The 15,042-nt window shown below is 42.1% G+C and overlaps 1 protein-coding gene across 5 annotated transcripts in view; it reads right to left on the reverse strand.

Annotated features, from left to right (window-relative positions):
- Nucleotides 1-371: 371 nt before the first annotated feature.
- LOC149310101 (corticotropin-releasing hormone receptor 2-like) overlaps nucleotides 372-15,042 on the reverse strand; it is a 172,690-nt gene continuing 158,019 nt past the window's right edge. For 3 of the 5 annotated variants that reach the window (XM_089533697.1, XM_089533696.1, XM_089533700.1), the window contains 3 exons: nucleotides 14,736-14,871; nucleotides 14,094-14,135; nucleotides 372-2,625 (listed from right to left, as the gene is read on the reverse strand). In XM_089533697.1, coding sequence (XP_089389823.1) covers nucleotides 2,485-2,625; nucleotides 14,094-14,135; nucleotides 14,736-14,871 — 319 coding nt within the window. In that variant the 3' untranslated portion in view covers nucleotides 372-2,484. The remainder of the gene's footprint in view (nucleotides 2,626-14,093; nucleotides 14,136-14,735; nucleotides 14,872-15,042) is intronic. The other 2 variants (XM_089533698.1, XM_089533699.1) reach the window with 2 other exon arrangements.

The following is a 15,042-nucleotide window of genomic DNA, read 5'->3' on the forward strand; positions in this document are numbered from 1 at the left end:
AAGTAAACATTGAGAAATATTTTCTGCATCAGGCATTACCACCTCTTATAGTGTCGTATTAAGTATTTTAAATCTCTGATTTGAGTGGGGAATAAAATATCTGTACAAATCTCAAGAGCCTCTTGAGTTTCTGGACACATGCAGTGTAAATATGATTAATTTACATTTAATATAAGTAATAACAACAATATGAAATAGAGTTTGTTTCAACCTCCTTTCTATTAACGGGAGCTTGGGAAGGTTCCTTTTTGGATGATATTACCCAGAATCCCTAGCCATCATATCTGGGAGTTGTAGTCCCTGCAAAGAACATTTCCAGGGTCTGTAAAGAAGAACAAAGCTCTCTAAATCAATAGAAATCAAAACCAGAAGTGTTTATTATTGAAAATATTTACATTATATCTCAACATCACATAAAAAGCCCCAGAGATAGTCTGCCTCATTATGCAATCCAGATGTGAGCCTTACAGCTGCATCGTCATCTCAATGGTCTCAGTATCATTTTTCTTTTGTACAAAGGTTCCCTTTAAAAAAGAAAAAAACAACACCCTAAACCCTAAACAAAGAAGTTTTTTGAGGTTCTGGCAAGAGAAAGTAGAGGGATCCCTCAGTTGTTGCCTTCCCAGGTAAAAGCCAAAAAGCTGCTCAGCATCCTTTCAAAGCTGGTTGGCAAAGCAGTGGTGAAAGAAGAAAGAAAGGAAACAATAATCTGGGGAAGACAGAAATACTACTGAGATGGTCTGTTTCAGAGCTTTGTCTCTCAGCTGGATCAACACATTGCACAGAAAGCAAATTTGTATCCTAAGGGCTCCCTGATCCAAAGGTGAGGACAATAAAGAAGATCCATGAGTGCATTTTTCCAGCCAGACTTTTGTTGGGGTTTTATGCTAGAGAAGGGGTGGGCAACTACAGAGGGAATGGGGTTTATTTTTTACCTGCATAAAAATATATATGCTACATCCCTTTGGCCTGAATTCTGTTAGTTCCTATTAGAGTAGACCCACGGAATCAATGGGATTTACCAATATGTTTAACTACTGGTTTAAAACAGGGGTTCCCAACCTGTGCTCTTAGGGCTCCGTGTGCACTTCCCAGGTGCTCCATGGCCACTCCAGGAGATTGAAAGAAATAACAATTGAATTAAATTAAAGAATAAGAATATATTCTTATATAACTCCTAAACACCACTAGGATAGGCCTCTTAAGGGCTCTGCCATAGAAATAAGGGCTCCGCGAGTCAAAAAGGTTGGGAACCCCTGGTTTAAAGAGTCTACTCTACCTCGGGCCAACTGACAGGATTTACACCTTGGCGTGTTTTTTGGGATTTACCTCTAAATAAAAGTGCATAAGATCTCATTAGTTTTCTGAAAGCTGTGTTCTCTGGCTGGAGCCGATGGATCTCTCATGGACAACCAGAAAACTCAACAGAAGTACACTACTCCCATGAAAGGAAGGGGTGCCTTTTTAGTTTAGAACAGGGAAAAGTGGATCAAAACTAGTGCTTGAATAGTGCCAAGGAACAGATATGGGTTCAGACCCTACATGGCCACATATAGCATAAAGATGAACATGTAGAATTCCAATAGGGCTCCCTGCTCACCGGGACTCATGGTTGTGCTCAACTAGCCATTCAATTGGCCATTCTGTTGCTGGTGGAGAGCAAGGGGTGTGATCAGAGAAGGATCTGGCTATGTCCCATAGCCAGACAAAGACCAAAGACATCTTCTGTTAAGATCTTCTATTAAGTCCTCCAGGGGTCTCAGTGGATTATATCATTGCTCTGCGCTTGGTTACAGGGACACAGCCAGATGGTTCTCCAGTCTCTTCCACTGTCCACCATCAATGGATGGTCATAGTAGGGGACATTATTGCAGTACAATCATGAGTCTTGGAGGGGGGGTCTTTGGATGTTGGGGAGAGCAAGGAAAGAAATAGCAACCTCTGCAATGAAGAAAGGAATACATATGCAAGCATAAGGTGGATGAAAGTCACTAATGGGATGATGGCCATGAAGCGTTTAATCTTGAGGAGAAAAACCTTACTCCGTAGTGAAACCAAAGTAGAACAAATAACTCTGAAATATTCTGAATCACGTCAGGGGAAGTTTACTAAAATGGCCCAACCAGAATCCTTAACCAGAAGGGAAGAAATGAAGAAGAAACAGTCTTCAATCCAACTCCTAGAGCCATGTTTCATGACTGTTTTTGGCAACGTAGTTAATATCCTGGGAACACGAGAAGATTTCTTGTTGATTCTTCCTTAATTTTACTCCTTCCACCTTCTTCTTCTTCTTTGGTTGCCTATCACAAAAAGCAGCATCGTGTCCACAATAACACATAAGAAGTGTCTCATGGTGACAAATGTTTAAAAACGGGGAAAGGGAGAAAATAAAAAGGGAAATAGATTGTAGGGAGAGAAAGAGTGGAGTAGAAAGGAGGAGAGAGAACAGAACTCCATAGGCAGCAGATGAAAGCATAGGCCTGTTCACACAGCTGCAGTCTGTTTTATACTGTGAAAGCTAATCCTTGTTGGCGAAGTGGGGATCGACATAGCCCGGGCGACCCGTACTCGCAAGGAATGGTGGTCCTGCCATCGGTGCCATCTTTTCCTGGCCGCAGAACGGACCTGGTTGGAGAAAAAGAGGCAAGAGATGAATATTTGGTTGACCCAGGCATGCTTCCCTACCTGCAATAATTCATTGCCTTCATAGACACCAGAAGTGAGGAAAGTGGGGTCCTTGGGACCTCATGAGTCCTCTTCTCATCACAAAAGGGAAGGGTGAATTGTCTTTCTCAGAAGCCTCCAGGAGCAATTCACCTTCTAGATAAGTTGCAGGACTCTATCACACTGTTAAATATCCTTCTCTATGTCTCAACAATCTTGGCAGCTACATTTGGTGGGAACATATGTTCTTGTGGCTGCTCCCAGGCTCTGGAACATCCTTCCTAGAAAAGCTAGATTAGTATCCTCCATCGTGTCCTTCTGGCAGAGACAGTGACTTTTTGGTTTCAACAGGCCTTCAGGAATTGGCTGCTTGTGGGAAAAGGACTTTTAACAATGTGCTCTGTTGCATGCATTTATTAATTTGGTTTGTTTTTAAAAATGGCGATGTTTATAAATTACTTTTAATTCTACAGTGGGATCATGGTATCCACTGGGGTCTGGTTTCAGGGCTCCCTGTGGATACCAAAATCCACTGATTCTCAAATCCCATTATATACAATGGTGTAGTAAAATGGTGTCCCTTATATAAAATGGCAAAATAAAAGCTTGCTTTTTGGAACTTTCTGTATGTGAATATATTTGAACCATGCTTGGTTGACTCTGTGGATGCAGACTCCATGGATACAGAGGGCTGGCTATATTTATACGTTAATTTGTTTTAACTTTTCTATATTTGTAGTGGTGTGACTTTCTATCTACATCTGCTCTGATTTTTTAAAGTGAGTTCCAGGGCTGGGAAACACCATCCCAAAATACTGGATTTTCAAAACCAGAAGCAAGCATCTGGCTACACTGGGGGCAGATTTGGGTATTTTGGGCAGTCCATGTGGTCCTAGAAGGCTCCAAGTATGGATTAAACCATCCATGGCTTGCAAATATCCCACAAGAATATTCCAAAAAGCAAACCTTGATTTTGCAATTTTATTACAGATTTGTATATAATTGGATTTCAACATCCATGGATTTTGGTATTCACAATAATTTGTGGAACTAAACCCCAACAGATACTAAGGGCCCACCCATAGACTCACACACTCATTCTCTCTGAGTCCTAAGACTTACAATGCCAAAATACCATGAGCCTGGCACAAGGAGGGGGTACATATAGGCCTGAGGAAAACCCAAAGCTTGCAGAAATATGAAAAGAATATCTTGGGAGGGGAACCTAAAGGGGGATGTAGGGCAGGAATGGACACATAAAAAAGAAGTATAATGTTGGAGCATCTTTAGTGAAGGCTGCTTGTGCAGAGGGTCATAGGATAAAAAGAAAAAGAAAAGGAAGACAAGGATAGAAAGGGGCTATCTGTTTGGAAGGCCTTATAAACAGAACCATTACACACCAGATTTTGCTGCAGATTCCAAAATCTGTATGATTTCCCCCTCTTGCTCTTTGTAGCACAAGCCAGCCAAGGCTAAGCCATTTTAAATCCTATTAGTTCTGAGCTCTCCAAAGACTTGCCTCCCTCCCATTAAGTCTCTCAAGAAAAAAAACGTATGCTCTTCCTTAAACTGCCAGAACCAGCATCGATTCCAAGAAGGAGTAATTTTGCCATTTGTCTCCTCGCTGGGAGAAAGTGGAGGAACCCTATGTAGTTTGTGAAGGCTATTCAAATTTAAGCATTTGTTCTGTTCAAAAAGAAATGTACATTTTGTTTGTGCAGAAAGCAACATTATTATTATTTTCTGAGTAGAAAATGCAGTTTTCCATCCAAGAAATATTTGTTTTGCAACACACACACATGTGCACGCATGACCGTACAATATGCACACGCGCGCACACACACACACACTCAAAATCTCATGTATATTTTTTTGTACAAAGTAAGTCCCAAACTGCAAAGGTTATTGCTCCTTGTCTGGGTTTCCTAAGAAGCCCATTTTTAAAAACAATTTTTTTGGAATGTTTTAGAATTTGCATTTCATCCCTATCAAAAAGATGGGAATTTTTTGTTTGTTTTCTTTACGTTCAACATTAAACCTTCTTTGCACTTTCGTCTTTGACCTTCCTTAGAAATTGCTCCAAGTCTGTGATGTTTCCTGCTAGTAAAATGGTGTTTTTCTGCTAAGTAAGATGGTGTCTTTTCTCTCTAGCTCTCTCTTTTTATTCTCTCATTCAAACTTACAGCTTCTTCCTCGAGGTTTCCACATCCATGGGGCCATAGGGGAGACATAGGTACCACACTTTCTAGACCAGTAGTTTCCAACCTTTTCTGTGCCTCACACGGCTAGGAAATGTTGGATTAATGTTTAATGATAAAGCAGTATCACATTTGGAGATGAAGAAGTCTTATTTCTAACTGAACCACATACAATATTGTGGGTGAACAAACTGAACTTTTTTAAAAATGCTCTTTTAGCTTAGTACATAAAATGAAAATCTAAATTCAGCAATTAGATTCTAATTATTCAGAAAAAAATTGTAAACAATAAAAATCCCAATTGTGAACATAAAATTCAATGACTTCTTTGCTCTTGCATCTCATTTGTGTTTTTGTCAAAATGCAGACCTGCCTATAGATTCAGGATTTTGTCTTGACTGAAAAAAAGAACTGAATCTAGATTCACACACGTATCTTTGTCGCACCCCTGAAATTTCACTCATACCTCGAGGGTGTGGGCACCACAGGTTATGAATCAATTCCTGTATTTGACCAATATAGAGACACCAGCTTTCCAGGTTTAGTGGCGCTGTGTCTGTTGAGAAGAGGATGTTTCCCCTGCCACCTTGAACTGTATTTTGCAAATGCCCTATTGCTGGCTCTTGCATATTCAAGCTATGCTGTTGTTGTTTTTTACAGGTTTTCTTAACTGCCTGTATCCTTCCATCCCAGAGGACACTGAAAAGCCTCCTTTCAGCAGTAGCGTATAGGCAAAGTAGATGGCTCACCTTTGAAAGAGTGATTCATAATGGTCTATTATAATAAGCAGGTTTCTGGGTTGTTAAATTCATAATAGAATCCAGCACACAATGAAGCATATAGGGGCTTAGTGCTCCTTAAACCATCTCTCAGTTGCACGGCATGCCATTCAGAAATAGATTTTTCAAGGCTGGCAACGCAATGCACACATACATAACCAGACGGTCCTTTATGACTGAGTCACCCTTTAGTTTTCTTCTACTCTTCAGTGAACTTGGGCTTGGAAATTCAGGACTGCTGGAACTGACATCTCAAGCCTACTAATGAAGACAAGTACATTCTTTGCAGGGCTTCCTACATCAGTAAGCCAAGATCTTCCATTGAGGCTGTGTACTTTCAATCTCCACCTGTGGATTTACAACTTATCGTATATACTCAACTATAAGTCAACCTCATGCATAAGTCGAGGGCAGGTTTTGGGGCTAAAATTATGGATTTTGATATGACCTGTGGATAAGTCAAGGATAAAACTTTGGGGCATGTAACAAAGGTTCTAAGGATGAAGCAAAGGGAAACAATACCAAAGAATGTACAAAATTCCAGCAGGCATAACGGTTTGCGCTCGCACTATCGGCTGGATGGATGAGATAGTTGGGGAGGGAAACAATGCTTCTAGGACATATTACCCTATTGTCTTTCACCAGGGGATGGCGCCTGTTAAAGAGTTAAAGTGCTCTACTTACACTGACCCGTGGATAAGTCGATTCAGTTTTTTGGGGGTCACTTTTTTGACTAAAATTTCTAGACTTATACATAAGTATATACAATACTCATTTGTGTGACCCTTGTGTTGAATGGCAATGTTGCATAACCAAATGCATAATAAAATGTGCAACAGAAGAAGTGAGCAATGTGATGCAGCAGCTAAGAAAGCCAATGCAATTCTAGGCTGCATCAATAGGAGTATAGAATGTAGATTGAAGGAAGTAATAGTACCATTCTACTCTGCTTTGGTCTGACCTCTCCTGGAAGACTGTGTTCAATTCTGGGCACCATGATTCAAGATGGATGTTGACAAGCTGGAGCATGTCCAGAGGAGGGTGACCAAAATGGTGAAAGATCTGGAAATCATGCCCTATGAGGTGTGGCTTCAGGAGCTGGGTATGTTTTTTAGCCTGAAGAAGAGAAGGTTAAGAGGTGACATGGCAGTCATGTTTAAATATTTGAAAAGATGTCATATTAAGGATGGAGCAAGCAGATGCGAACAACAGGTAAAGAGATTCCACCTAAACATTAGGAAGAAATATTTGAGGGGATGTCATACTGAAGATGGAGCAAACTTGTTTTCTGCTGTTCCAAACACTAGGACACGGAGCAACAGATGCAAATGACATCCTCTGAGGCCAAGAGTGTGTGACTTGCCCTAGGTCAATCAGTTGGTTTTTATGCTGGAGCGGAGAACCGAACCCTGATCTCCAGTCAAGGTATAACCCTTGCTAAAGGCATCCTGACCCTGTTTGTTCAGCTTGAGGAATGGAGAAAATATATATATATATATATATATATATATATATATATATATATATAATCTCCATCCATCCAGAAGATGGTGCTCTGGCTGATCTATCTTTCCTCGCACAGTAAAGCTTTCCTATCAGTTGGGGGTGAGTGTGAGAAGAGGATGGAAGATTAGCTGCCAAGAGGGAGAAATAACAGAGATGAACACCAGATGGAAGACAACAGCTAATTGCTCCTTGTGTCTCTTAATTCCCAATCACCAGGAAAATTTACCTGCAAGAAAGAACGATTACCAGAAAAAGCAGAGGAGAAGATTTGGAAAACCCTTGCAGCATAGTGCTCATGATAACAGCAGGTATTTCCTAAAATCGCTCTCTAGCTTTTAAGATCACAAGGGAGATCGCTGGCCAACAAAGAATACATTTCACTAATGGGCACCACACGGTTGTGTTGAAACATACTGCTGCTATGACCAAAAAAAGAAAGAGAATGAAAAATAAAGTCAGCTTGCTTCAACAATATCTGAGTCAAGGCTCTTGCTTCTCGCCCCTTAGGAAAGCAGCTGCCAGTTTTAATGCATACCCAGGTGAGCAATTTAGACTGCCTGGGAAAGGTCAGAAATAACTGTGATCTATGTGCTCATTTTTCTGGGTGGTTGAATATGATGAATTCCCCTCAACACTGACACATACTGCTCTATTTCCAGATACATTGGGAGGGGGGGGGGAAGGAGGATCTGCAGCTGACACCCTTCATCAGTGCTTAATAGGATAGATCTTCACATTTGGGATTGCGGGCTGATTTTGTTAGACAAGTGTTGCAAGGCAACACTGCAGAACCGAAGGTGAAACTGGATGCACGGTGGGATGTAGGATTACAACATGCCCTTTCACTTTAAGTGCCATGGTTGCACCCTATGGAATCCCAGGACTTGTAGTCTGGTGAGGCACTGGAACTCTAGCTGAGAATTCTCATGCCCCTTCCTAAATTGTAGATCCCAGGATTCCATAGGATATTGCCACAGCAGTTAAAATGAAATTATGGCCCGTTACACACGGGCCTTTACGGCGCCCCCGTCACGTGCTAGGGGTTGGCCGAGGACCTAGCGTCCATACCGGCCTCACCCCTAGCACGTGACGAGGGCGTAAAGATGGCGGCACCCTATACACACGGGCACCGCCATCTTTACATGCTGGATGCATAGCATCCGCAAGTCGCGCCCTGGATGTGATGCCGCTAGTGCACGAGTAGCACCTCGCGGCGTCACATCTGGGGCGGAAGAAGAAGCGCCATTTTTGGGCTTCTTTTTGCTCCGCGAGGGAGCCGCGCGGAGCAACCAGCAGCGGCGCGAGACTGCCCCTTCTGGGCAGTCTGTAATGTGCCTATAGCACAATAAAAGCACTCCTGACATATGGCCATCCAGCCTCTGTTCAAAATTTGCGAAAGAAGGAAGCTCCACTACATCTCCAAGGGAGTGTCTTCCACTGTCAAACAGCTCTTACCATCAGGAAGTTCTTCTTAAAGTTTAGGTGGATTCTCTTTTCCGGTAGTTTGAATCCATGTCTCTGTGTCCTAATCTCTGGAGCAGCAGAGAACAAGCTTGCTTCATCCTCAATATGACATCCTTTCAATCAGGACTATCACATCACCTCTTAAACTTCTCCAGACTAAACATGCCCAGCTCCTTAAGCTTTTCTTCATAAGGCAGGTTTCCAGACCCTTCACCATTTTGGTTGTCCTCCTCCAGACAGTCTCCAGCTTGTCAACATCCTTTTTGAACTGTGGTATCCAGACAGTATTCCTGGTGAGGCCTGACCAAAGCAGAATAGAACGGCACTATTGCTTCCCTCGAGCTAGACACTATACTTCTATTAATGCAACCTAGAATTGCATTGGGTTTTTTAGCTGCTCCATCACACTGTTGACTCTTGTTCAGCTTGTGGTCTACTAGGACTCCTAGATCCTTTTCACATATACTGTTGTCAAGCCAGGTGTCCTCCATCCTATATCTATGCATTTAATCGCCCCTCCAAGTGAGCCTGCACCATACGCAGGATCCTTATAGGCGTATTTCAGCATATGCTGAAGCTGCCTGGGAAACGGGTGAGTGCCCCACATGCACGCATTGCCGCACAGCGAATATGAGCCCAATTATATCCTATGGGGTGCGTGAATGGTGCACGTGGCCGCACAACAAGCATGAGCCCCATTGGATATAATGGGGCTCAAGCTTATGCTTTTTTTTTTGCTTTACGAGGGGGGGGGGTCTGGAACTGATCCCCGCGTAACACAAGGGCCCACTGTACCTTACATTTCTCCCTGTTGAAATTCATTTTGTTGGTTTTGGCACAGCTGAACACACCTCCATCACTGAATGCAGCCGAATGTAGCTGCTGGCTGTTAAGAGAGGTTTGTGTGGGATGGTGCCATGGCAAAAGTATGTAGTATGACTTTTTATGAAAGAGTTATGGATCTGTAAATCTCAGTTATGAATCTGTCACTGAAATAAAAGATGCCAACCAACTAACTTTAAATTCCACTGATTTCATTGGGTCTAGTTTAAGTATGGCTAATGTTAACATTTTACCCAATAATCATTCTCATAGTCCATTTTACAGGTCCAAAAAGAGAGATGAAATATGTTGGGCTGATATGGAAGCATCCTCACCAGGTTTGGTAGAAAATTTGCCCTTCATTGCACAGGGTTAAGCTGTAAATATCACTCTATAACAAAAAGAAAAACAAAACAAAACAAAAAACATGGTAGCAATTTCTATATTTGCACTCCCCTCTCCAAATGCTCCAAGCAACTGCTTGAAAGACTTATGTAGAAACATAAGGAGAAGGCTCAGCGTATGAACTTACAAATGGGGCCATGTTGTGCTTGAAAAATGTTAAAAGAGAAACTGGGAAGCCTGCTTGAATTGAAAGGTGAGTGAATGAGTGGAGAAGGTGAAGAACGATGGCTGAACCATCATTTGACTTGATATATTTGACAGCTGTCAATCAACATGGAAGAAACAAGAAGAAGGCAGACTTAACAGCACCCTGGGCAAGTCAGAGGACCTTACCGCACAGGCACCAGGCACAAGACAAGAACGGTCCAAAAGGAGCCGGGAAAGGAAGGGAAGGAGTGGGGGACACATTTTACTGCACGTAGAAGTCCCCGTTCTGTTCCGTTCCCTTCCCTTCCGTTCTCAATCTGTCCCAGAGGAGGCGATTTTTGAGAACTGTTCTGGGACTTCTCTGAGCAGCAAAATGTGTCCCCCACTTGTTCCCGGCCCCTTTCATTCCGTTCTCATCCCGTGCCTGGAGCCTCTGTGCAGTAAGGTCCACACTCTCAGCCTCAGAAGAAAGCAAAAACAAATCCTCTGAACAAATCTTACCACGAAAACCTGGTGATAGGTTCACCGTTGCCATAGGTTGGAAACAACTCGAAAACACACACATGTACCACAAAATCAGTGACTAAAAACAGCTGAAGAGGAACATGTCAGAAGGAAAGAAAGCAACATAAGGAAGGGTTAAGCACTTCTTACATCCTATACTTTTTGATGCAATTCATCCCTCATCAAAGGTGCTTTACAAAGGGGTTTAGGTGTGTGTGTGTGCAAATGAATTTTTCACATACAAAAAAAAAAAAAAATCACAAATGTGAAAAATATAAGGGCTGCCTGTCTCACTGGGGACAAGAAAAAATTTGAGCATGCTCCACATACCTGCTGATGAATATGGGAAAGTGATATACAAAGGAGTTGTCTCCTTATTCAGGGTTGGCCGGTGGATATGACATTGTAGAATTTACTCCTAATTTTACTGCTGCTTCTCCTGAAGAGTGGTATGGGAGCTCTCCCAGTGGGAAATTCTAGCCCTTTAATGGTTTGGGGCCAGAAGAAGGTGAAACAGCAGTGGGAATAGGGATGGTAAAAGCAAGAATAGATGTATCCCCCCCACAGCTTCCCCATCCCCATTTGTACATTTCAAAAAGCACAATTGTAATTGCAAGTGCTATGCTGCAGGGACATTACAAACAACTTCCTGAAGATCTCAACATTACATGAATTGGCAGGAGGAAAGCTGGGAAATGCACAAACAGAATGAGAAGTTAAATGAGAATGAAAATTAGTATAATCAGTGCCATAGTATGAACTCCTGGGATGTGATATTCTGTGCTGGTCAGGTCAACTCACAAAAGAAGGTGGAACAGAAATACAAGAGCTGCAGAAATGAACAGTGCAGTTATTAGGGAATCCAAATAGGAAGAAAAAATTATGATGGCCACACTGAGTAGAAGTGCTGAGAGCATAATGAATGGTTTGGAGATGGAAGACAGGGGACTTCTCTCCAGAGCGTCAGAGGCTGAAAAGAAGAGAAGTGAAAAATAAAACAGTCTGTAATGGGAAAATGGGGAGTGGGGCCAACCTGGGTGGGTGGGTGGGATACATGAAAATGGCTTTCAAGTGGTATTAAGAGGAATTGCCTCTCACGAAATCATTTTCCCCTGCCATATTCCTGATGGAAAAACATTACAAAATTCTCCACTGTAAGTGGCATAATCAGGGCTGGGAAGCTCTGGGTGGAGTCTTAATTCAAGTTCCCCATGAACCATGCACTGAGATCCTGCATTGTGCTTCTTTAATTCAAATCTACACGCATGTAACTATATCCTTCTGCAGAATACCATTTTGTAACCAGTTGTGCAACCATGCCTATGCCTACTTATTATTCCACCGTGCAATGGGGAATGCACATTACCTGCTCCTGCAATCTCAGTGAATGAAGTTGTACATCAAAGACACTGAAAAATAGTAACACACTGTCCAGGAATATGCAACTGCATGTGAAATGATTAGGTTTGTGGAATTCTACTTTCTCATCCTAGAACTGAATGCATCAGTCACAAAAAGGCCTTAAAAAGGCAACCGCACATATAAAAGAATTTACACAAGTGTATGACACCCATAGGACTCAAGCCATTGGGTTGTTTCCATACAGTAGACAGCAACAAACTTGGTTCTGATGTTGCCCAGGAAATCATGGCAAAAAGGTCCCCCTTTCTGATGGGGGTGTTTGTTTCAGGGCGTGTGTTGGCACAATCACAATTACCTATTTAGTGATACACTATAAATATCTTTGGGGGGTAGATGAGGTTTTGTGGCATTTTGCTGGATTATTTACACCGCTAAAAGCTGGCACAGCAAACTCTAGAGAGATATGTGGTGAAGATGGCATGAAGAATTCCTAGTATGTTGCCTTGTGCTCCATAGAAGCAATACAAGATGCACTTACGAACAATTCCTCTGAAGTGGATTGAGACTTATCGTGCACCTTAGAAAATTATGAGATGCCTGAAAGTGATGGGAGCAAGGGGGACGCTCCCATCACAATTGTGTGGTTGGGGGCAAGAATATCAGATGAAGGGAGAATTCCTCCCCACAGACAGGACAAAGAGAAGATAATGGTAGCATTGTGTAACATCATCTGATATTCTCACCCAAATCGCACAATTGTGCTGGGAGTGCCCCACTTTGCTCCCATCACTTTCAGCATTTGATAATCTCCCCTCTGAAAATTGGACATAAACAGGCATAACCAAAAGCTGTATCCGCATATCTAACTCTGAGGTTGTTGTGGAAGGTGGCATTCAGTATATCCTTCTGCAATGCCTCTAACGGTGCTCAAAGCAGCTTCTCAATGCTGGTATGTGCCCCATGACAACTCATTGTTTGGGGGTAGTCAGGGAGCACCCAAATATCATCCAGTGGCAGTTCTGCTGCCAGGTGAAAGCATGGCTATAGCCAGGAGACCACTTACAGGGGAATCTGTTCTTTTGTTCCAGCTACAGAACTGCAGCCAGGCACTGCCCAGGGTGTGTGTGTGTTGCCATCAGGGACACACCACAACTGAGAGGATGCCATGCATATAGGGATGGAAAGAATATTTGAGAATCTTTTTTAAAAGTTGAAAAACTCATTTAACACACACACACACACACACACACACGAACACATACACACATACTGGGAAACACATTTTTCAAATGTCGAGAAACCTTGATGAAAAGATTCTTTACAGTTTGAGACTTACTGTGCACAAATTTCAAATGGTGGTTATGCCCAGAAAACATTTTCTGTGAGGAAAACGATATTTGCACACAAAGCAGTTTCCTGAGCAGAAGATGCTGTAATTGTGGATTTATTCTGTGCTAAATTCACATGTGGGTGACTGGCATAAAAAACAAAAACAAAAATGGGATCTTCTGCACAGAAAATAATATATCTATGCAGAAATATTTTTTGTGTGTGTCCAGAAAATGCTGGCCACTCTGCAGAAACTGCCATTTGCTTTGTAAAACAACTGCATGCAAATTTTGCATGGAATAAGTCCTGAACTTATTCCATAATAATAATAGGTTTCAAAAACTACTACACAGTGGGAAGTAAATTGGTAAAATTACTCACTGCTCCCTTTGAGAAATAATTTAGTGAAGAATGACATCCCTACTTGCATGGGTGGAGGGGGGAACTCACAAAGCATTGCATTCCTCAAGTGGGATGTAGAACCATGGTTAATATCTCTCTCATGGAGTATCTGGGAGAAAATAAATCTAAAATAGAATGACCTTGTAGTTGTAATCCAATTCTTAGTCCCACATGGAGAACACTCACTGACTCAATGGGAACTTGGTAAAGCAACACTTTACCATTTTAACACTTATTTTAATCCCTTTGATATAATGGGCCTAGTCTTGCTGGAACTACTGTAGCATTTGAACTTTGGACTATGACTGATGGCTTGATGAAAGTACCTTATAACTACACGTTGGTCTACTTTATGTAAAATGGAAATATCTCCTAAGACAATTGGAAGGATAAAGACATATCAACAGCACTGATGATTTTAGGAAGTGCAGCTCTTTTGTTTTCACTAAAAACCCATTTATTTTTGGCTCATTGACTGCACAGTCAGACATGGAGCGGCAATGCAACTTACCTCTCCGTTTAAGAAGCAGTAAAACACAGACACAAAAAAACCCTAGAAAGAGAAAAAAAAAGGGGTGGGAAGCATGATGTCATTTTTTCTCCCTGAAGAGAATGATGAAAATATCATCATCATATCATATCCTATGGAAAATTTTTGAATGCAAGCATCATGGTCTGAACCCTACTGTTAGGAGTTTATCACACTCTAAATAAAGTGACTGATCCCCGATGGGATATAGTTGGTTTTTGGGTTAACCACGGATATTATCGCATGTAAAATTGCCACCACTGCCACCAGGTGACTGCAACCCAGGTCCCAGCTGCACTCAACTGGCTGCTTTGCAAAAACAGGAGCTTGCTGTTTTTGCAAAGTGGCCGGCTGAACATAGCTGGGACCCAGATTGCAGTTGCCTAGCTGTAGCATCGGTGATATTCCATGAGATAATACCCACAATTAACCCCAAAAGAGACTGTATCCAGTTATCTTGGACTACAACTCCCATCACCTTGGCCATTCCTTGTCCAGCAAGTGGATTGTCAGTGCATGCAGTGCTGGTGATGTTGCACTCTTGTCAAGCCTTGATCTAGCTCAGGGTCTCCCATACTTTAGGAAACCACCATGCATTTCATACATTGCTTTGTCATTTCCTACCTGAAAAGACTGCAAGAAGGAATTGAAGTAGATGAAAAATATCTGGGAAATATCATCTTCTCCAGGATTGACGAAGAAGAGCATGTAGGTTATCCCCAGAAGAGGCAGAAGAACTAAGGTTGCTTTCACAGCCTTCCTGTTAAGGAAAGATGGAAGGAGAACAGGGCAGTGAAGGACAAGTACTCCTGAGGCATGGCTTGTCACTATGCAAACCAAGAAACCAGAGTCTGTTCTTCCACACAATATTACGGAGACTACTTTGAAAGATCTAATTAGACTCATTTCAATGTGACTGCTCTGGGCCATA

The sequence above is a fragment of the Sceloporus occidentalis genome, unplaced genomic scaffold, assembly GCF_023333645.1.
Source record: "Sceloporus occidentalis isolate IW3139 unplaced genomic scaffold, rSceOcc1.0.p SCAF_7, whole genome shotgun sequence".
In the NCBI taxonomy this organism is placed as follows: Eukaryota; Metazoa; Chordata; class Lepidosauria; order Squamata; family Phrynosomatidae; genus Sceloporus; species Sceloporus occidentalis.